Source organism: Salminus brasiliensis, chromosome 7 (genome assembly GCF_030463535.1).
Source record: "Salminus brasiliensis chromosome 7, fSalBra1.hap2, whole genome shotgun sequence".
NCBI lineage: Eukaryota > Metazoa > Chordata > Actinopteri > Characiformes > Bryconidae > Salminus > Salminus brasiliensis.
In genome coordinates, this window is record NC_132884.1 from 37,402,511 (window position 1) to 37,425,451 (window position 22,941).

Consider the following 22,941-nt stretch of genomic DNA (forward strand, 5'->3'; position numbering starts at 1 on the left):
GTAGAGTGAAAGGATGCTGTAGAGTCTGCAAACATTATTAATGGACCAAACAACTGCAACTACTGGCTTTGTCAGATCACATTCTTCACAAATCAAAAATGAGAATATTTGAATGTGAAGGACGCGATCTAAAAAAGCCAAAAATGTATTGTTATTTTATTATTTTATTATTTATTATTTTGATCAGACTTCACACTATTGTTGATCCTGTAGGGTTTCTTTATTACTGTATATCTTTACTCCAGAAAGCCGGCCCAACTACAGTTACCGAGACCAGTGAAGGTCAAATGCGAGAATATAATTATTCATATAATCAGACTCTACAAAGGATGAATTTAATGAGTAATGCCTGAGTAACTTCAAACATGATACCCAAAGAACATTATTAAGAGCTAGCATAGCATTATGTTCTTACTAACTACAGGTTAAAATAATAGTCACTGTAAGCCAGTAGGCTAAACGTCATGTTGGATTCAGTGCACACAAGATGGATTTATTATTTCTGGATTTATTAATAGTACTCATGCCTTGTTTTGGACTCTGGGTTTAACTGAACACAGTAACAGTAAAACAGTAAAACAGTGCTGCATGGTGTGGACCCTCATTAAAAAACAATGCTTTTAAATGCTTTGGCCCTGCACCACACTCTGAATATGTCCAAGTGCATACAACAATAAGGGCAGCGCAGAGCTCCTTTTACACATTAATAGAAAAACACAGTAGCACACAGAAAGCTCCGCCTCCACATGGCAATCCATTTAACTATCACCAGCATGGGCATGAAGCACACCAACACCAGGCGTTGATGAGTTAAATGGGGCCAAAGGTTAGCCAAAGGTTCTAACAATGTTGGTTACATAGATGCTGTGTAACCCGAGTCATATTAGTGTAAAAAATCCTGCAGTATTACTCTACCGCCTCAGCCCACATGCTTCTCTACCTTCAGATGCCACTTCTGTATCTGTCAGCTTGTCAAGAAATGCATGTGTACATCTGTCCATGAGGTAGTGCTCATAGCACGATTTGTATTTACGACAGTGGTGTAAAGGTGAATTACACTCCCTTCCCAACTGTAGGGGAAGCTTAGGAGCCAAAAATGAGCAATTCTCATGTAATGCTGTTTTAAGATATGGTTTTTGCCATCAATAATTATTGGAAAAATTACTTTTTTGTAAACAGAAATGAGGTTGGTGCTACAGAGCAGCTTTTACACTTGAAGGTCAAATTGAAATGTGTGAAACTGAGATTTCCTGTGAATGCTGAGAAATGTTATGATCTATTTAGCATATAATGGTAGCAGACAGACGCTTGGCGCTTGGTGTCTGCTCTCCCTTCCAATAGGGCTTTTAACTTTTCCTTTCATTTATTTGTGCAACCGCTTCTCTTTCCAATTACAGCACAGAAATGACTCCACCGTCTCTGTACCCTTTGGCTCGGCCGCGCTGCCTCTAGATTGAATTCTGTTTCTGATGTGTCATATGATTGTGTAAACATGCATTCACCGCAGGCCGAATCTGCCTGATGCTCTGTTGCTAAGTAACAAGCAAGTCGCGCACACCTTGAATTAGTGGAGCGAGGCGCGCGGCCCGAGCGTGTGCGGAGAGTTTGATTTGGAGAGTTTACGAGCCCTGCCAGCCGCTAGACTTCGCTAACACAAGTTGGACAGAAACAGACGCCATTGGTCAGCCTGTCAGATGAAGGATCATCGCTGACTCTTGGTTCGGTTTGTCTTTTTTTCCACCAGCTGGTCAAAGCCAGCTATCACTGCTAAAGTGCTGAATATCTCTATTTATTAGCCTCCACATGATTGGATATGCAAGCAGCCAGGAATTCTTAATCACTGTGGGATTTCCCATTGCTTATACCACATGTTTACGTAGTGCATTTTGGGTATTGTAGTGAGAGTACAATGTCGGAAGCTCCATCCAGTACCTTCAGGATGAGCTGGAGGGTATTCTGTTCTGCGGTCCAGAACTAATCCTCCTGACCTTACTAATATTCTTGTAGTGAATACAATCAAATCCTTACAGCAATGTTCCAGCTATTCATCCAATGCAAGGTCTTATTAGGATAGTAGAGGCTGCAGAAAGGGGGGTACCATATTAATACCTTTCATTTCTAACAAATATTACATTAGCAGATGTCTACAAACATACACTATGTGGACAAAAGTATTGGGACACCTGCTCATTCATTATTTTCTTTGAAATCAAGGATACTGTCTCTCCTGTCCAGGGAAGAAGGGTTTCTACTGGATCTCTACTAGATTTTGGAGCATTGCTGTGAGGATTGGATTGCATTCAGCATCAAGAGATTTGAAGAGATCAGGATGTTGGATGATAACCACCCCATCTGATCTTATCTACTCCAGAGAGTCCTATTGTATTGGCAATACTTCTCTACAGGGACAATACAAACTGTGTATGTATGTGCATTTGCATGTCTGTGTTAACAGGGGTGCCACTTATAGTAGCTGAATGTATTCATTAGAAAGGGTGCCCACTATGTCCATTTGAACATAGTAGTGTGTGTAGTTTACACTCATGGACAGTCTGTCATATGAATGATCATAGCCGACTCTTGGTTTATGATATGAGCCATGTCCTCTGGATCTTATCACCGTTCTGTTCACGAGCCCCTGAATATAGATTGCCGTAACTAATGCTGCAATATTACTGACTCCCAATTGGAGACAGATGGCATGATTGTTGGATTTTGGGAGCCAGCTGCTAAAACTGGACTTCCCAGCCAATCACAGGCTATATTTGTCATGCTATTAGCATATGGGATGATGTGATGATAATAAGTGTGGTTGGGTGTGTATTATAGAGTGTGTGCGAGCGTGTGTGTATGTGTGTTAGGTGTAATCGAGTGAAAGTGGATGGGCACTCGTTTGGGACCTAGCCCGGGCTTCATCAGATAAAGCACTTAAACAATGAGTGTCTTATCAGAGCTTAGAGAGAGTGAGACCCATGCCCATTAAGCCTGATTACAGTCTAATACACCAAGCGCTAGCCATTGCACAGACAACACAACACACACACACACACAAAGACAGAGCAACTCACAAACCCCTTACCAGAGCTTGCCCTCTCTCAGAGGAAAACCATGGACCTGCTCATGATGGAGATGTTCTGTCCAGATTTCCTTATCTCTTTTCTCTGGTCTTTAATCATCCCCATAGGGTGATTGTAAGACACGTAGAGACATGCAGTACTGTGCAGAAGGTTAAGCACCTAGGCAAGTGTGTTTGTACTGTAGAAGCTCCAGATCCCATTGCAACAGATGCAGAGCAACATACATACAGTAAAAAGAAGCATGAACTTCTCATTTTGGAGAAAGTAGTGAGATCTTGTTGGTGAGCTAGTCTGAAGAACAGAGCTCAGTTCCTCCAGGTTTCTCCTAGACGCCCCCCAGTCCAGCCAGCACAGCGTGGAGGATGTGTTCAACTCCATCAGCAGCAGCAGCAGCAGCTCACCTGATTAAGCCCTGATTTACCACCAAACCAGGTGTTGATCTGAGGAGAACTCTAAATAACACTAGACTCCATGAGGAGAACTTTGGAGATGTTCTAATGATGAACACAGTGACGGAAACCCTCAACTTTTTATATGAATGTTATTAGTATTTATATACTAGTGGGTTTCTGAGGAAATAAACACTTACTGCCCAGATAAGGAGCTTTTCAGAGCTATTCACTCTGATTTTCAGAGGTACCTAAAGCTTTGCACAGTACTGTACAGAGTGGTACTGTACATAGTACACTACATCCAGAAATATGGAAAACACACCATAGCTTCTTTAAAGTGACACTCCAACCAAAATTGTAATTCTTGAGTAGTAAACATGCCTACATACATACATGCTAAGTTTTAAAATGATGCTAGCCTGGGTATTGACTAACTGCTTAGAGTTTTTTTCTCTTCTAAACTTCAGGTGCTGTCATTTGCTAGCATGGTATCCCATGGATCACCATATTAGAGTCTTACTTACTATTATTATTTACTTATTTCATTTATGTTATGACTAATTTATTATTGTTTAATGCAATTTTTCTTTATTTGTGTTTATATTTTTCTGTTTATGTAAAACACTTAATAATAATTAACAATAGCCACTGTGCTTAAAAGTGTAGCTTAAAAGTGGGCGGACCTTATGAAAAACTACTGTCCTTTTTTTCTGCCAGCTGGCTATTGCAGAAGGAAACCAGCAGTTCTGCTAAGAAGTTGAACATCTCAACTGCATTTATAATTATTGTTATGTTATTGTTATTATTGTAGGCATTGTAGTGAAAGAATACTGACAGACAAAAAAGATATATATATAATTCACAAAATTGAAAATTCTGCCCAACTCTTCAAGACGGACGAGGGATGCAGTGTTGCTTTACAGAATACTGCATAACTCCCCAGGGATTGAACTCCATCAATTGTCTTCAGAGTCACTTCATCTAACATAATCTAGCTTCAGAGCTATTCATCCAACATCAATATCTGACCACAGTAATGCTCTTGTAGTTGAATATTCAATGTTCCATCTACTCATCAAGAGCAAACAAGACTAAATGTCTGAGGTTTAATTAAGAAAGGCTCCTCCAGAATCCTCTCTAACCGTGTTCTGATCTTCTGCATCTGATGATCTGCACCTGATTCTGATTTTAGATTTTATAAGTAGCAATAAAATGAACTTTGTAATTTGTCATTTCTATTAACTACATTTTCTAAATTTTGTCTAAAGACATTTCTTTACTGTATAAGTGTAGTTAGATTACCTCCATCTCTCATCTCTATTGTTTATGTGAGAATCAAATATCCAGATGTTTTTAAGGGGGTGTCTTTATTTTTTCACATGACTGTGTTTACTGCCATAGATATGCTACTACTTATACCACAAGTGTTAGTATTTGGCTTATTGTGCACCGAATCCCACTTATCATGACTGACATAGACACCTAAATTGCCTTTTAAATACTATACTCTGTCTCTCTCTTTCTCTCTCTCTCTCTCTCTCTCTCTCTCTCGCCCAGTCGCCAGCCCCCTCCCTCTGTACCTACAGTGTGAAGGTGGAGGAGAGGGGAGTGTGTGAAATGAACTGAGCTGAGCCTTAATGCTTCTGTGTCCCTGTTCTCACCTCACACTCCACAGCCCAATCAGGCTTCTGCACATTTCTCCTCACCATCTCACATCCACAGTGCTGTCAGAATTCCAGGGTAGAGCTGGATACTCCGCTGTTACTTATGTAGCAAATTTCTTGTGGTCAAACGGTGCACATCGAGGCCAAAGGCCTGGCAGTGAGAGGCCCTTTTCCCCTAATGGTTATAACGGCTATGGTTTATTACAGAGAGTGTTTTTTGAGTTAACTCAACTCAGTTGAGTCAAAAGTTCTCCTAACTTACATTTTTAACATCTGCCTCTCAGTTTGAGCAACAGAAACTAATGAAATACTGTGTAAGGTGTTTAATCTGTAGCTCCGCCCCTTCAGTTTGTTTACTGTTTATTCTCATCTGCAGGTTAGACCTTCCCCTATGACATGGGAGGAGGCCTTCCTATTTTCAGACTCCTGACCATGGAGGGCTATGGTGTTGATGGGATTTAAATGCAGGATCTCCTGCCTCTTGACAAGCAGGCAGTTAGATAGTTGCTCCACTCTTCAGCTGTGGAACTGTATACATTTCTGTGTCTAAACAGAACAGAAAGGTAATTTACTGAGAACTGTGTTTTTATGTAGAGTAATTTCACAGCTCTGGACCGGCCATACGGTCTAACTGCTGCTTATCATAGGTTCAAATCCCAGCAAGGCTCAGAACTCCATTTTCAAAAGCCCTTCCAGTCTGGGGGGTGTCACTTGACAATGAGTTCTTACCTGCAGATGAGAATTAATGGTAAACCATTGGAGGGGAGGAGCTACAGACTAAACATGTTACACAGTATTTAATCAAAATTTCAGCTGCAGCTCATTTACTAATGATTTTAAGGCTCAAGTCAGTATGGATTGTTGCTTAAACTGAAATGCCGAAATTAAAAATGTAAGTTAGGACAACATTTGACTGAAGTAAGTTGAGTTAACACTCTATTTTACTTTCTAGCAGTAATGGTATGTTAATTATGTACATATTTTATTATACAAATGTAATCATTTTAATATTTTAGAGTTATAAATAATAAATGAATATTCATGTTGTGAATTATGGAGGATCTGTTGGTTCCCATGGATGAGATAAAAGGTATTAAGAAATACTGTATAAAAGATAAAAGGGTTAGGAAATTGGACCCCACCCCCTTAACACCCCCACCCCACAGCAGGTACCTCACCGCAACTGATGAAGGGCTACATGATAAATATCTCAACTTGCGTAGCAACAGATGGCCTGCACTCTCTAGCGATATACCAGCAAGGTGGAACTGCAACATAAGTGTTTCTAATAAAGTGGACACCAAGCATACTCTAAACCATATGTCCATTTTCTCTAATCAAGTACATTTCTGCCTCCTCCCTTTTGTCCACCCAGACCATGTTGACTGCAATCTCCATGAGTGCCATCGCCACCAACGGAGTAGTGCCAGGTAAGCGACACCTTCTTCACTCCCCGTACCTTGACTGTAGCCTTGGCAACCGTGACTATCGCCGATGTCTAGACAGCAATGCCCTCGAGGCTATATTTATGCACCCACGATCCTATCATTGAGCCCTATTCTAATCACAGCCTCAGCCTCGCCTCCTGATTGGATGAGAGCAAAAGTGAGGGCAAATTGGTGGCTTAGGTCCCTCTTGCTTTGTCAGTCACCAATAGGCCTCTATTATAGCCCGGTACTTGTCCATGCTGTGTCCGTGCAGAAATTATGGTTGATTTATGGTTGTAATTGTGGGTCGTGTTGTAGTTTCACAGGGTCACTTGTAGTAGACTCCTAAATAAAGGTGCTTCAACTGGTTCTTTAAGCAACAGCCATAGAAGAACCGTTTTTTTGAACCTCCTCTGGTTTGGTGAGGAACCTCCACATCAAGTGAAGGTTTTTCATAGACATCTCTACTACAAATGGAACCAAAAGTCATTCTTCTATGCCGTCGCTCAAAGAACCAGTTGAAGGACTTTTATTTTTGAGAGTGTGTGTATGAGGGAAGAATCTTCTCTCCAGTGGAGCTGACCTCACCATGTGTATCTGTGTGTATGTGTGTTTTAACAGCTGGAGGCTCCTACTACATGATCTCTCGCTCCCTTGGCCCTGAGTTTGGAGGTGCTGTGGGGATTTGCTTTTACTTGGGGACCACGTACGCTGGAGCCATGTACATCCTGGGCTGTATCGAGATCCTACTGGTAGGAGAACTTGACCACTGGTCCAGTTTGTTTTTGTCCAGTTTGATTTTCTTTGGTTATGTCTAGATTGTCTTCAGTAATGTCCCTCCCGCTTCTCCTCTTGCTCTATTTATCTCTCTCTCTCACTTTCTTACCTCATCCCTTGACTCTCTTTCACTCTGAGCCTCAGCCGTCTCTCATTGGCTCTCTCTTTACCTCTCTTTATTCTGTTCATCACTCATTGGTTCATCTCCTTTGTCTACTTTACAAGTCCTGATTTGTATGTATTGTCTATCTCTATCTCTCTCATTCTCTTCATAAATGATAATATGGGTGGATATGGATTACTAGACGAGGAGGATCTCAGGCCTCTTTGAGCCTTAACCATAGTTACTCGTGAGCAGACACAGCCTGGACACTCATGTTCCTCAGCCAGCACCCCTCAGAACAGGCTGGTGTGGATCCAGCTTCTGGGTTAATTCTGTCCTCTGGGGAAACGCTGGCTTAGCCGCCGCTGTCAAATGGAAATCTCCTGCAGCACTGGGAGACGAGGCCCTGGTTCAAATAGAGGAGTTTTATCCTGCTGTCAAAAGAGACACAAAGACTGCTATTTAAAAGAGCAGAGAAGTGCTTTGAGATTACACTTGAATTGTAACCCTGGGAGATATGATATGATGAATAGGTCACCATGACAACTAGCCGGCCGGGCGTGTGTGCGCTCATTAAGTCATGAAAGCGCATTCCCGTTTCCAGTAATTCATTTCCATCAAATTTCTCAGGGTTGAAGTATAAATGAGTTTAACCAACTCTGCAGGCTTCAAGGCTCACTGTAATAAAAGTGCCCCAGCTAAATTTAGAAGAGTAAAGTTTGGCCCACCAACCATTCAGATACGTTAAGAGTGTTTTTAGAAAGGCGTCTAATGTGGCCTAATAGTAAGTAATTTGGGCGTTTAATTCCACGCTCGGCTGGTTCAATTAGCACCAGTGGAACAGAACTGAACAGAATTCCATGCTGGTCATTCATCAGAACAGAATGACTGGAACTACGCCTCCTCGCTCTCCAAAGCTTTCAGCTCTCGAGAGACTTTTCCCCCTCTGCCCTCCACTTTTTTTGGCTTGCAGTGTTATGTTTGAGTGTTGCGCTCATTATTTCTCACTATGACTTAAAACTGTCCTGAAAAACACTAGAAAGTCCTGGAAAATTTCAACAAATTGCTAAAAATGGCCTGGAAATATGAGCAATATCCTGGAAAACTCTGTGGATGGACATTTGCCAATGGACAAAAACACCAAAAATTTACAAGGATTAATGAAAAAGATCTGCATAAAGGATATCCTTATTGTCACTCAGAAACCTTGTATCTCCATTTTATTTAATTTTTCACTTTTTGACATATTCTAGCAGACGTTCTTTATATTGTGTCAAACCGCCAGAATGAATGGGCCAATAGTAATGCTCCAAAATAAATAAAATATTTTACATTGACTTCCGTTGAAGGTTTTGCTTCTCCTACAAATTTGAAAGGTATTTGTGAGAGACTACGGTTATATATCTATACATTCAGTTACCATGTGGTATAACCAGTAGATGCTGAGAGGTTTTTCATTTGCTCAGTGTACTGTATGGCGTCATGTATGGAAGTCCTGAAAAATGTTTTCCTAAAAAGAGAGGGAACCCTAAGTTTGATGTACTATGTAAACATTGGGCCCCATTTGCCAATGTCTTCCTGCAAATCTTCTTAAATTAGATCCAGAGAAACAACCTTACAGAAAGACCACAGAATAATTTACAGCTGTGCTCGTCTAATGATGGATCCCATTGTCATCGTAAACTGAACATGTCCCAAATAGTCGGTTTTAAATGATGAGAGACAAAAAGGTTGAATTTTTTAGGACTTTTGAACAATGTACCCTCTTGTAAAGGTTCTGTTTAGCTTTAATCTCTCCAATTTTTAAGAGTATAAAGTGAAAACCTTTTACATTCATCTGACTCTCTCTCTCTCTCTCTCTCTCTCTCTCTCAGATCTATATCGTGCCACAAGCAGCTATCTTTAAAATGGAGGGTCTGGAGGGCTCGGAGGCAGAGGCGGCCATGTTAAATAACATGCGTGTGTATGGCTCCCTAGTGCTGACCTTTATGGCGATAGTGGTGTTTGTGGGGGTGAAGTATGTCAACAAGCTGGCACTGGTCTTTCTGGCCTGCGTTATCTCCTCCATCCTGGCCGTCTATGCTGGTGTCATCAAGACTGCCTTTGAGCCGCCCGTGTTCCCGTAAGTGCTTAGACTTCTCTGGGGTGCTGATGCTCATCTATCCTTTAAGCCCTACTTGAGTCTTTTTATCCAGGGGAGGTGCTGTAATTTAAGACATCGCTGCTGGGATGTGTGATTTTTAATCCAGCATGAATCTGAGTTTTTTATGACTTTGACAAGTAACAAATTTACCCCACCTGCTGATAGACACCAAGTCCAAGTCACCCCTATACGAAATATATGCCAGCTTATTTACAATTGACCATTTTAAAATATTTTTATATCAGCATATGCCAGCATATATTTAACAATATATAATAGAAAATCTATATTTATATCATGCATAATACAAAAATGTACTACAATTGATATTTATGTATGTTCACAACATATATACACATATACGTATCGTATATGTGTCCAAAATATTCTTACATACACATATAATATATCTGTACATGTTTTTTATAAATGCCCAGTTCTTTTCTGGCTGTATTCCAGATTTCAGTGTGTGCTACAAATACAATTAGTATGTTATATAATAAAGGACTAAAGAGTACAGACACGAGTATTTGAGTTCCCAGAGGTCTGGCCTTCCCTGAAGGCCTAGAGGGCCTTCTGGGTTCCCCACTATGACTGTGATGTTTCAGTTCGGGAAAACTAGAGAGACTTTAGAAGTTCTCTCACAGAAATTACAGTACAGAACCTCCTCTGGTAAAAAAAAAAAAAGTTACTGTAGTCAACTGACCCGTTGATGTGGTTTGTTTTTGCAAATTTTGCATATTATTATATTTAGCCAAAACAAAAACACAAACAAATGTGCCAGAATCTTTGTACATGTATATGGTCATTTAGCAAACAGTAATTGTGTTGTCTGTAAAGGATGTGCACTTATTTACTCTTAGAAAATCAACACCACATGTAATTTCACCAGGGGCGCCCAAACCTTTACATATAAATAAGTATAGTGTCTATATCAGGACATCTTGGTCCCTGCCCAACAAAAAATAAGTGTCAGCCTAGTGTGTCCAGTTTTGAATCCATAAATACAGTTTAATGTGTCCAGTTTGAAATCCATGAATCCAGCCTAAAGTGTCCAGTTTGAAATCCATGAATCCAGCCTAATGTGTCCAGTTTGAAATCCTTGAATCCAGCCTAAAGTGTCTAGTTTAAAATCCATGAATCCAGCCTAATGTGTCCAGTTTGAAATCATTGAATCCAGCCTAAAGTGTCCAGTTTGAAATCCATGAATCCAGTTTAATGTGTCCAGTTTGAAATCCATGAATCCAGTTTAATGTGTCCAGTTTGAAATCCATGAATCCAGTTAAATGTGTCCGGTTTAAAATCCATGAATCCAGCCTAATGTGTCCAGTTTTTAATACATAGATTCAGTTGAATACTTCCAGTTTTGACTCCATGAATCCAGCTAAATGTGTCCAGTTGTGACTCCATGAATCCAGTTTAATGTGTCCAGTTGTGACTCCATGAATCCAGTTTAATGTGTCCAGTTTGAAATCCATGAATCCAGTTTAATGTGTCCAGTTGTGACTCCATGAATCCAGTTTAATGTGTCCAGTTTGAAATCCATGAATCCAGCTAAATGTGTCCAGTTCTGACTCTATGAATCCAGTTTAATGTGTCCAGTTTGAAATCCATGAATCCAGTTTAATGTGTCCAGTTTGAAATCCATGAATCCAGCCTAAAGTGTCCAGTTTAGAATACATAGATTCAGTTGAATACTTCCGGTTTTGACTCCATGAATCCAGTTTAATTTGTCCAGTTTTGACTCCATTACTCCAGCTAAATGTGTCCGGTTTTGAATCCGTGAATCCAGCCTTAAGTGAATTTATGAGCCCCTTTCCCATTTCACCAATACTAATGCCTATAGACAGTTCTCATATCACCCCTGATCTAGTTTCGTTCTTAGTCATTCTCATAACATTCCCAGTCTGTATCACGTTAGAAAAATCTGAGGTGATGTGTGTACTTATAAGAGATGAATGTATGACCTCAAAATGACATCCCTGTGCCTCAAACCCAACTGTCAACAGAGTGTGTATGTTGGGGAACCGGACCCTGGTGTGGAAGAGCTTTGACGTGTGTGCCAAAGTGATCGAGCGGGACAATGCCACGGTCACCACCAAACTCTGGAAACTGTTCTGCGACTCAGAGTTCCTCAACGCCACCTGCGACGCCTACTTCACCAACAACAACGTGACGGAAATGCAGGGTATTCCTGGCATTACCAGTGGCGTTCTCAAAGGTGCACCAAAGACACACACACACACACACACACACTAGATTTGAGAAGGAAAATGAGAATGAGTCACATATCTGAATGTTTAGCTTTAACTTGATCTTGTACTACAGGTCGAGCAGAGATGTAGCCTCCAGACACACCAGGATATTAACATTACATAGAGTTCATTTATCTTTCAGCTCATAAACCTGCCCCCCCCCCCTTTTTTTCCACTCTTGCTCCTTCCTTCTGTCTGCATCCACCTGTATCCCTCTTTCTCTCTCCATTTCTTGTTCTTCCTCTCCACCTTTCTTCCTCTGTCTGTCTGTCTTTCAGAGAACCTGTTTGGAAGTTATCTGGAAAAGGGGATGTTTGTGGAGAAGAAGGGCCTTTCCTCCTATGAAGAGCCAGACGACATTCCCACTAACACGAACCGCTATGTGCTAGCTGACATCACCACCTTCTTCACACTCCTGGTTGGGATTTATTTCCCTTCTGTCACAGGTCAGTCACATCACACCTGTAGCACTGACCCCCTCAGACTGGCCCTCAGAGCTGAATGAATGGGCTCGGCCTTGTCTTTGTCTCAGTGTCAGTTAAGAAGTTCAGTGAGTTAAGAAGAACCTAGAGTTCACTAGAAGCGAGCCCAGACCACCGATTTCAGGAGGACCAGAGATCGGTGCTCTGGACCTGCTTCCAGGCTCGAACAGAGCTCTCACACTTGGCCAAACATACCAAACCAAACTCACGGAGCAAGCGAACCAGGGACCTGGGACCATCTGCATGCTTTCTGGAACATCTAAATGATAATGTGTGTGTGTGTATGTGTGTGTGTGTTCACAACAGGTATAATGGCTGGCTCTAACCGTTCTGGTGATCTGCAGGACGCTCAGAAGTCCATTCCCATCGGTACCATCTTGGCCATCACCACTACCTCCTTTATCTGTATCCTTATAAATGCGACACACACACACACCCCACCTCCCCACACTCATATACAGTACTTACATACGTACATACACTGCTCCATCTAGTGGTCCTACAGCTTCCTACAATGCACTATACACCACTGCTGTCCAATGAAAAACATGTATCTCCATTTTTGTTTGTTTTTTAGTTTTCTCCATGGTTTGAACCCCGTAGCTGTTCTGTACACTGTGTAAATACTTCTGAATGGAGTCTGAATGGAGTATACTTACAATCTTTTTACATTGACCTCCATTGCAAATCAAGAAGGTTGCTATATATGTATAGCTCTGGAAAAAATATTATTCCAGGTATTTCATCAAACAAAGCTGATTTACCTGAATTTGCAGACTATAAATGGCATAAAGTCTTAACAGCAATGTGAAAGACTAGTGGAGAGCCTGCCAAGACATAAAAGCTGTGATTGGCAGTCAAGGTTATTTCACCATAGTGATTTTTGAATACTCTCAAAGTTCAAATATTAGTGCTATGTTGTTTCAATTTAAATAATAACTTCTCTGCATTAAAATTATTATAATTAGCATTGTAATAATTTATTTGGATTATTTGAGTAGTTGACATTTCTGCAAATTAATGCTCTAAATAGCCATTTTTTATTTGGAATTTATGGGAAATGTTGTTCATGATTTATGAAATACAGTGCAAATGTTCATTTCCCTAAACACACTGCCTACACATAGTAAAACCAGAGCAACTGATCATGTATGTGGTCTCTTCATTTTTTCCAGAGCTGTATATTATCTCCTACTCCTAAATATTTATTAGAAATCTGCCATAGAATCTGAAAACCAAAATGATAGATGTAACCAGAAGGATAAACGAAGCTGTAGATGATTCTGGAATCACTGAAGAAGCTTTAGAATATCAAGAATCCAGTTATAAAACAATTAATATCCAGAATGCCTCATATTTCAGAAGTGATCATTAAAAAAGCAGATGAACGGACAAAACATCTAAAATTACTCAACAACAATATCCTACATTATAAAATCACAACACTGATTAAAGTGATTCCAAAGTATTGGTGGTAGCATATTATTTTACACTATTTATTGAATCATTTCAATAATTTCATATCGAGTTTAGTTAGTGAATGCTAGGCCTTACTATAATAACCTCTGCCTGAACAGAGTTTAAAAGATGGGTAAATGGGGAATTATTAAGCACAACAATCAGTGTGTACAAACAGGAATGTCCAAAATGGTAACTTCACAGGAGAAGGCAACAATGTTCATAACTTTGAATGGAAGTCAATGTAAAATAAGTTTAGTTTACATTGTGTTTAGTCCCAGTAATTTAGAGCATTTCATTTACATGGACATTTACATTTACTAACTGACAAGCACATGTCAATATGATCAGTAAGCATTTATTATTGGTCTCTTTCATCAGAGAAAGGTGATTTGTGACATGTTCTTATTTATGCATTTTTTTTATTTCAATAAGCTAGATTTTTGCTTCAGCCTTAAAGGTGTAATAGAAGCAATGCACACTCCAGATGTTGTCGTTCTGTAACTCTGGCTCTCAGACATGTCCAGCGTGTTGCTGTTCGGTTCCTGCATTGAGGGAACAGTGCTGAGGGATAAGTAAGACTCCTCTTCTGCATGTTTGTAGATATATATCAGATATAATGGGATTAGAGCTAATATAATATGTTGGGTGCAGGTTTGGTGAGGCTGTGAGGGGGAATCTGGTGATAGGAACGTTGGCGTGGCCATCCCCATGGGTCATTGTCTTCGGCTCCTTCTTTTCCACCTGTGGGGCCGGACTTCAGAGCTTAACGGGGGCCCCGCGCCTTCTGCAGGCCATAGCTAGGGATGGAATAGTGCCGTTCCTGAGAGTGAGACACAAAAATACGAACACACACACACACACACACACATACACACACTGCTGGATGAAACAAAAGTTTGTAGACACCTGCTCTGCTCTGCTGTTTCTTTTGAAACCAAGGGTATTAATATGGGGTTTCTCCCCTTTTTCTGCAGTAACACCCTTTACGCATCCGAAAAGCCTTTATACTTATACTTATATAGTTTATAAATGTTGGAACATTGCTGTGAGGATTTCACTGCATTCAGACACTAATGAGATCTCAGGTACTGATATTGGATGACTAGTCCAGGCATTAGATGGAGCTCCATCAATCCAGTGAACACAGTTCCAGTGCCTTCTTTATAGCTCAATGCTGGGGGAGCTTTGCACCCCTCTGTCCGAGATGGTGACCATAGCGTCATGTCTGGCTGTTCCAGAGTGTCCAACTGCAGTTGTAAAGTAGCTGAGTTCACTGATTAAGAGGCCTGTCAAGGCAAGGTGTTCCCCAAACTTTTGATATGCAGTGTACACAGACACACACAGACACTTCCAGACACAAACAGTATGGCATTCCATTCTATTCAGTACACAATTCTTCTTTTTAAGACCTTTTCGTGATGTGTGTGTGCGTGACAGGTATTTGGGCATGGCAAAGCAAACGGGGAGCCCACCTGGGCTCTACTTCTGACGGCCGTTATCTGCGAGAGTGGAATCCTCATCGCCTCTCTGGACTCAGTCGCACCCATCCTCTCAATGTAATGAGTGTTATTTTCTATTTACACCCCCATATTTATCACTACTTATACTTATAAACACCTAAAATTAGAGTCAGTTGCAGAACATCAGCTGCAGATGTTTAGAACATGAAGCGAGTGGTGAAGATCACCATGACCAGATCCAGAGAGTTTCTGAGGCCTTCAGAAAGAAGGCTGTAGATGCAGATGCAGCCGTCCCACTGTCCGCTAAATCATTTACAAGTGAAACAACTGCCAACATGGACAGGTCAGGCTGTCTTAGCAAGTTCAGCCCAAACGCAGACCTTCAACCAAGTCTTCAACCATCCTAAAATGTCATCAAGGGTAGTACAGCATCTACCAGCATCTACCATCAGAAAAACAGTCATCAGACCAAAGTTTGATGGACTGCTGGACGGACAGACAGACAGACAGACAGACAGGCAGAACAGAACATCAGGAAGTCATGTATAGAGCAGTGCAGCAAGGGGATCATTACAGAGTCTAATAGCAAGTGAATCAGTTAACCAGTGAAGCGCTTCTAAACACGGCAACTGCTCTCACTCCCTGCAGGTTCTTCCTGATGTGCTATATGTTTGTGAACCTGGCCTGTGCCTTACAGACTCTGCTGAGGACCCCCAACTGGAGACCCCGCTTTAAGTTCTATCACTGGTGAGCACAGCAAGCATATACATGCATAAACACACACACTCCTACAGCACCACGCAAAAAAACTGGAAAACTATTACTGAGCAGTTATTTACTCAGAAAAACACTATTATTAGAACCTACAAAAATGGCTATCTAATGAACCATCCATCCAAGGTTTCTAGGAAATTTAAGTGGTTCCTTGATGGCATCATGCAAAGAACCCTTTTGCCATTTTTACTTTAGTATCAGTCATTTTTTAGATGATGGGGGGATTTTTCTTTCGTTCTTTCTGCAAAGGGTTCAGAAGCATCAGTATTTGGCCTCCTACTAGTCTGACACTGACACTAATGAACCCAGACGTCACCGCAGACATGAATGACTGGGACTGTAGTCCAAACTAGTGTTATTAACACATTCAGAGAAATGCTGAATAACTCCTCTCTCTCTCTCTCTCTCTCTCTCTCTCTCTCTCTCTCTCTCTCTCTCTCTCTTGCAATCTTTCTGCAGGGCTTTGTCTTTCCTAGGCATGAGCCTGTGTCTCTCGCTCATGTTCATCTGCTCCTGGTACTACGCCATCATTGCCATGGCGATCGCCGGCTGTATCTACAAGTATATCGAGTTCCGGGGGTGAGTGAAACGCGCCCCTGATGGAGGAGGGGTTGGACAGATTGGTTTTTTGGCGTTTGCCGCGTCAGGCTTTTCTGCTGCAGTGTAATCCTCGGCAGCCAGCGAGAGGCAGAACTTGATCCAGGATTTGATTTATTTCATGTCTTCCCTTTTAAACTTGTTGAGAGTCGTGCTGCGCAGTCACCTAGGACCGAGAGGATCAGATAGTGGGGAAGATCTTGGGGGGAATTCAGAGAGGGGATTACAGCACAAGCTGAGTGTGTGTGTGTGTGTGTGTGTTTCTGTGTGTGGCTGCTAATTTGGGACGGGCTTGATTGTTGTTGACAGGGCAGAGAAGGAGTGGGGTGACGGGATACGAGGGCTATCTTTGAGCGCAGCACGTTTCGCCCTGATGAGGTTGGAGGAGGGGCCACCTCACACTAAGAACTGGAGGTGAGGGTCAGACAACACACTTCCACACACTCACACATGTATGTATATAAATGACACTAAATAAACCAATAAGCCACAAGATGTTGGGCATTACTGCAATGTCCTCTTAGGACAGCGTGTGGTTAACTAGCTGAAGAGATTGAAGCCAGGCTAGCTTTTAACCTAGCACAGATACCCTCTCGGAAAAGCCACCTTCACTAGTAGTACTAGCAGACTCTGGAGGTCCCCAGTCACTTCCATGTAGTGAACTCTCATTATTCAACTACAAACTACAAAGTTAATACGCTTCCATCCTAGGATTCCTGTTTGGAATTTGGAACTGCCAGTTAACTCAGCCCTTCGTAGCTCCTCCTAGCACTAGCAATGCCCCCTACACTAGGAGGGGAAGGGCCTAACACATGTCTCCTGCAACACATGCAAAGCCAGCTAGTGCCAATTTTTGGGGCAGCCAACAGCTTGGAAGAAAGTGCCAGGTCCCCAGCTCCACCACACCAGCTGACAGACGCCTGTGCTGGTCAACAAGAGGTTGATGAGGGGAGAGAGCGCAATCTACCCACCCAGAGAGAACACAGCCAATTGTGCACTCTCTTACTCTGGTTGCTGATGGCAGAGCACCCACTGCCACTCTGAAATGACTGGTTAATGAGCTGACTAGTGGGATCAGGTGTGTTGGGAGAAGGGAAATTAATAAATGCATCCAGGACCAGGGCTAAGAAACACTGTTCTAGGGTACCTTTGAAACATCTATCTGCAACCAGGTTGGTTTTATGGGTTAGAAAACCATTCAGTACAAACTGGTGAACCGTAGTGCACATGCTCACAAAGTTACTGTATACAAACTTGCACAGGAAAACAAAAGACTAGCTAAAGGGCTCTCACGGGCACCACAGATGTAGGACCCATATGAGAATGTTTAATATGTCAGAAAGATAAGCATCACTTTATGCATTTATGCTCCCTGCTTTTAGCCAACAGCTGAGGCCCCTTTCTTAGCCCTTTAAATTAGACATGGGAAATTACACAGAAGGGCACATGAAGCCAGCCCTCTTTTGTCGCCCTCTCTTGTCAGAAACTCGTCAGGAAGAGTCTGAAGTCCACTTACTTTTTCAGGGTTTCAGTTCAGATACCAAGATGAGGAGAGAGGGTGAGGGGGGGACTGGGGTCACAAGTGGATGAAGGTGAAGAGGGCCTAGGGTTGGTCAAGAAGATGACAACCTTAATACCTCCTCAGGAAGAACAATAAAGCTGACATGCAACACTGACTGTCTCTCTCTCTCTCTCTCTCTCTCTCTCTCCCTCGCTCTCTCTTTCTCTTTCTCTCTCTCTCTTTCTCTCTTTCTCTCTATGCCTCTGACTCTCTCTCTCTCTCTCCAGGCCCCAGATTTTGGTGCTGGTCAATGTGGACGCTGAGCAGAATGTTGAGCAGCCTCGTCTGCTCTCTCTGACCAATCAGCTGAAGGCAGGGAAAGGCCTGACCATAGTGGGAACAGCATTGGCTGGAACCTTCCTGGAAAATCATCCTGAAGCCCAGCAAGCTGAACAGGTAGAGCACTCCCCAGCACACACACACACACACACACACACACACACAAACACACACCCACACACATATTCATACACATTTCCAAGATGATCCGAAAACTACTATGACAAATTACTTATAGATGCAGTTGCTAATGATGAAGATATTCTGACTGTGATTGAATACTTACATACACTGTGTCCAAATATTTGTGGACACCCTTTCTAATGAATGCATTCAACTACTTTAAGTTGCACTTGTTGCTGATGAAAATGCACACACACACACTGCTTGTCTAGTCCCGGTAGAGAAGTACTGGCAATAGAATAGGACTCTCTGGAGCAGATAATCATGAACCTATTGGCACCATGCTGTCTAATGCCAGGGGTGTGCTAGAGGGGTATAAAGCCCTCCAGCATTGAGCTGTGGAGCAGTGGAGGAACTGTGTTCTCTAGAATGATGGTTGGTGCTCCATCCAATACTTTTGGGAGGAGTTGGGGAGTTGGGTGTGAGGTGGGGTGATCATTCAACATCCTCTAATCTCACTAATGCACTTGTTGCTGAATGCAATCAAATCCACAATGCTCCAAAATCTAGTAGAAGTCATTTCCTTGACAGTAGAGACAGTTACTCCAAAAGACGAGTGTCATTGGTTCATGTTGGTGACACACAAGTGAAATCAAGGTCCACACCTCATCGTCTCCTCCTTTCTCTCAGTCCTTGAAGAAGCTTATGGAGACAGAGAAGGTGAAGGGCTTCTGTCAGGTGGTAGTCTCCTCCAACATCCGCGATGCCACCTCTCACCTGGTCCAGGCAAGTGGGCTGGGCGGCCTGCAGCACAACACTGTGCTGGTGAGCTGGCCCCGCAACTGGAAGCAAGCCGAGGACCACCAGCTCTGGAGGAACTTCATCGGTGAGTGTAGATGGATGAATGGATGAGTCTGACCTGGAGCTTGACCAAGCCTGAGCTTGAGGTCATGCAGACAGGCATCTGATGGCTGCTCCATCTTACAGAGTTGGTGAGAGAGACCACAGCTGCAAGCAAGGCCCTGCTTGTGCCCAAGAACATCTCAGCGTTCCCATCTAATGGCGAGCGCTTTACTGAAGGTCATATCGATGTGTGGTGGATTGTCCATGATGGTGGCATGCTCATGCTCCTGCCATTCCTCCTGCGCCAGCACAAGGTTAGCATATATACACCACTAACATCCTGTCATTACTGTTCTGTTTGCTTTAGTATAACTGTGACAGGGAAGGTGTAGGTCAACTGTCCACATATCTAACCTACAACTAAATGTGTTTTGAAGGTGTGGAGGAAGTGCAAGATGCGCATCTTCACTGTGGCCCAGATGGATGATAACTCTATTCAGATGAAGAAGGACCTGAACACCTTCCTCTACCATCTACGTATAGATGCCCAAGTGGAGGTTGTGGAGATGGTGAGGCTCTCTCTTTTCTTGCCTTTTTTGTTGTTTCTTGACACAGAGCATCATTTCAGCATCTTCTTTTCACTTTCCCACTTTTTATTTTCTTCCTTTCTCTGCTTTCTGCGTCCTCCTCTTTTCCTTCTGTTCTCTCTCATCTCTTCTATATTCTTTTCCTTTTGTTGCTTCCTCTTCTCTTCATTTCTCTTCTGTTCTCCTCTTCTCTTTTCTTCCTCTTTGTCATTCCTTCCCTTTCCTTTCCTTTCCTTTTCATTTCTGTTCATTTCTTTGATTTTTTCTCTTCCCCTCCCTTTTCTTTCCTTTTTTATTTACCTTTCTCTTCTTTTCCTTTTCCTTCCTTTCTTTTCCTGTCCTGTCCTGTCCTTTCTTTTCCTGCCATGTCCTGTCCTGTCCTTTCCTTTCTTTTCCTGTCCTGTCCTGTCCTGTCCTGTCCTTTCCTTTCTTTTCCTGTCCTGTCCTTTCCTTTCCCTTCCTTTCTTTTCCCTTCCTTTCTTTTCCTGTCCTGTCCTTTCCTTTCTTTTCCTGTCCTGTCCTTTTTCTCTTCCCCTCCCTTTTCTTTCCTTTTTTATTTACCTTTCTCTTCTTTTCCTTTCCCTTTCTTTCTTTTCCTGTCCTGTCCTGTCCTTTCTTTCCCTGTCCTGTCCTGTCCTTTCCTTTCCTTTCTTTCCCTGTCCTGTCCTGTCATGTCCTGTCCTGTCCTTTCTTTTCCTGTCCTGTCCTATCCTGTCCTGTCCTTTCCTTTCTTTTCCTGTCCTGTCCTTTCCTTTCCCTTCCTTTCTTTTCCCTTCCTTTCTTTTCCTGTCCTGTCCTTTCCTTTCTTTTCCTGTCCTGTCCTTTTTCTCTTCCCCTCCCTTTTCTTTTCTTTTTTATTTACCTTTCTCTTCTTTTCCTTTCCCTTTCTTTCTTTTCCTGTCCTGTCCTGTCCTGTCCTTTCCTTTCTTTTCCTGTCCTGTCATGTCCTTTCCTTTCCTTTCTTTCCCTGTCCTGTCCTGTCCTGTCCTTTCCTTTCCTTTCCTTTCCTTTCCTTTCCTGTCCTGTCCTATCCTTTCCTTTCCCTTCCCTTCCTTTCTTTTCCTGTCCTGTCCTTTCCTTTCTTTTCCTGTCCTGTCCTGTCCTATCCTTTCCTGTCCTGTCCTGTCTTATCCTATCCTATCTAATCCCTTCCTTTCTTTTCCTGTCCTGTCCTGTCCTATCCTTTTCCTTCCTTTCTTTTCCTGTCCTGTCCTCTCCAATCCTTTCCCTTCCTTTCTTTTCCTGTTCTGTCCTATCCTTTCCTTTCCATTCTTTTCCTGTTCTGTCCTATCCTTTCCTTTCCTTTCCCTTCCTTTCTTTTCCTGTCCTGTCCTGTACTGTCATGTCCTGTCCTGTCCTATCCTTCCCTTTCCTTTCATTTCATTTCCTTTCTTTTCCTTTCTTTTCCTGTCCTGTACTGTCATGTCCTGTCCTGTCCTGTCCTATCCTATCCTTTCCTTTCCTTTCCTTTCTTTTCCTTTCCTTTCCTTTCCTGTCCTGTCCTGTCCTGTCCTGTCCTGTCCTGCCCTATCCTTACCTACCTTTCCTTTCTTTTCCTTTTCCTGTCCTTTTTTCTCTTCCCCTCCCTTTTCTTTCCTTTTCTTTTATTTAATCTTTCTATTCTTTTCCTTTCCTGTCATTTTCTGATCTTTTCTTTCCTTTTCTTTTCCTTTCTTTTCTTTCCGTCCCCTTTCTTTCCTTTCCTTTCCTTTCTTTTCCTGTCCTGTCCTGTCATATAATTTCCTTTCCTTTCCCTTCCTTTTTTCCCCTGTCCTGTCCTTTCTTTTCCTTTCCTGTCCTGTCCTGTCCTGTCCTATCTTTTCCCTTCCTTTCTTTTCTTGTCCTGTCCTGTCCTATCCTTTCCCTTCCTTTCTTTTCCTGTCCTGTCCTATCCTGTCCTATCCTTTCCCTTCCTTTCTTTTCCTGTCCTGTCCTATCCTTTCCCTTCCTTTCTTTTCCTGTCCTGTCCTGTCCTGTCCTGTGCTGTCATGTCCTGTCCTTTCTTTTCCTTTCCTGTCCTGTCCTGTCCTGTCCTGTCCTGTCCTGTCCTATCCTTACCTACCTTTCCTTTCTTTTCCTGTCCTGTCCTGTCCTGTCCTGTCTTTTCCTTTCCTTTTCTTTTCTTTTTTTCTCTTCCCCTCTCTTTTCTTTTCTTTTATTTAACCTTTCTATTCTTTTCCTTTCCTGTCCTTTTCTGTTATTTTCTTTCCTTTTCTTTTCCTTTCTTTTCTTTCCATCCCCTTTCTTTTCTATTCTTTCTGTCCCCTTCCCTTCCCTTCCATTGCCTTCCCTTTCCTTCCCTTCCCTTCCATTGCCTTCCCTTTCCTTCCCTTCCCTTCCATTTCCTTCCCTTTCCTTTCCTTCCCTTCCCCTTTCATTCCCTTCTCTTCCCATCTGATTTTCTTTCTCTTCCCTTCCCTCCCCTTCCTGTCCCTTCTCTTGCCTTCCATCCTCTTCCTTTACCTTTCTTTCCCTTCTCTTTTCTTCTTTCTTTGTCCTTCTTTCTCTTATCCTCTCTTCGCTTCTTTTTCCTTTCCATTCTTTCCCTCACTTTTCATTCCCTCACTTCTCTTCTCTTCTCTTTTGCAGCAAGAGAGTGACATCTCAGCCTACACCTATGAGAAGACCCTGATGATGGAGCAGCGTTCTCAGATTCTGAAGCAGATCAATCTCACTAAGACAGAGCGCGAGCGTGAGGCAAGCTTACACAGGCTCAAAACGCACACACACACACACACACACACACACACAGCTGTGACCATCCACCAGAGCTGAATAAATGTACTTTCCAACTTTTTCTTTCCTCTGGAGTCGAGCAGCAGTGGTAGTTGCTGCTCTGCCTGAAGCACGACTTAAATGAAGCAAAACAACAACATCATTTTCCTACAGTAGTGTGTGGGATTTGCTAATCAGCAGGAGTCCACTCCTCCACTCCT

At 42.4% G+C, this 22,941-nt stretch overlaps 1 protein-coding gene across 4 annotated transcripts in view; it reads left to right on the forward strand.

Annotated features, from left to right (window-relative positions):
- slc12a5a (solute carrier family 12 member 5a) overlaps positions 1-22,941 on the forward strand; it is a 230,397-nt gene that overhangs the window by 193,680 nt on the left and 13,776 nt on the right. For all 4 annotated transcript variants that reach the window (XM_072684819.1, XM_072684820.1, XM_072684821.1 and 1 more), the window contains 17 exons: positions 6,509-6,563; positions 7,182-7,312; positions 9,315-9,562; positions 11,593-11,804; positions 12,117-12,284; positions 12,627-12,725; positions 14,296-14,353; positions 14,433-14,607; positions 15,219-15,337; positions 15,890-15,988; positions 16,475-16,594; positions 16,922-17,026; positions 18,401-18,569; positions 19,266-19,461; positions 19,563-19,732; positions 19,856-19,987; positions 22,595-22,702. In XM_072684819.1, the coding sequence (XP_072540920.1) occupies positions 6,509-6,563; positions 7,182-7,312; positions 9,315-9,562; positions 11,593-11,804; positions 12,117-12,284; positions 12,627-12,725; positions 14,296-14,353; positions 14,433-14,607; positions 15,219-15,337; positions 15,890-15,988; positions 16,475-16,594; positions 16,922-17,026; positions 18,401-18,569; positions 19,266-19,461; positions 19,563-19,732; positions 19,856-19,987; positions 22,595-22,702 (2,364 nt within the window). The remainder of the gene's footprint in view (positions 1-6,508; positions 6,564-7,181; positions 7,313-9,314; positions 9,563-11,592; positions 11,805-12,116; positions 12,285-12,626; positions 12,726-14,295; positions 14,354-14,432; positions 14,608-15,218; positions 15,338-15,889; positions 15,989-16,474; positions 16,595-16,921; positions 17,027-18,400; positions 18,570-19,265; positions 19,462-19,562; positions 19,733-19,855; positions 19,988-22,594; positions 22,703-22,941) is intronic.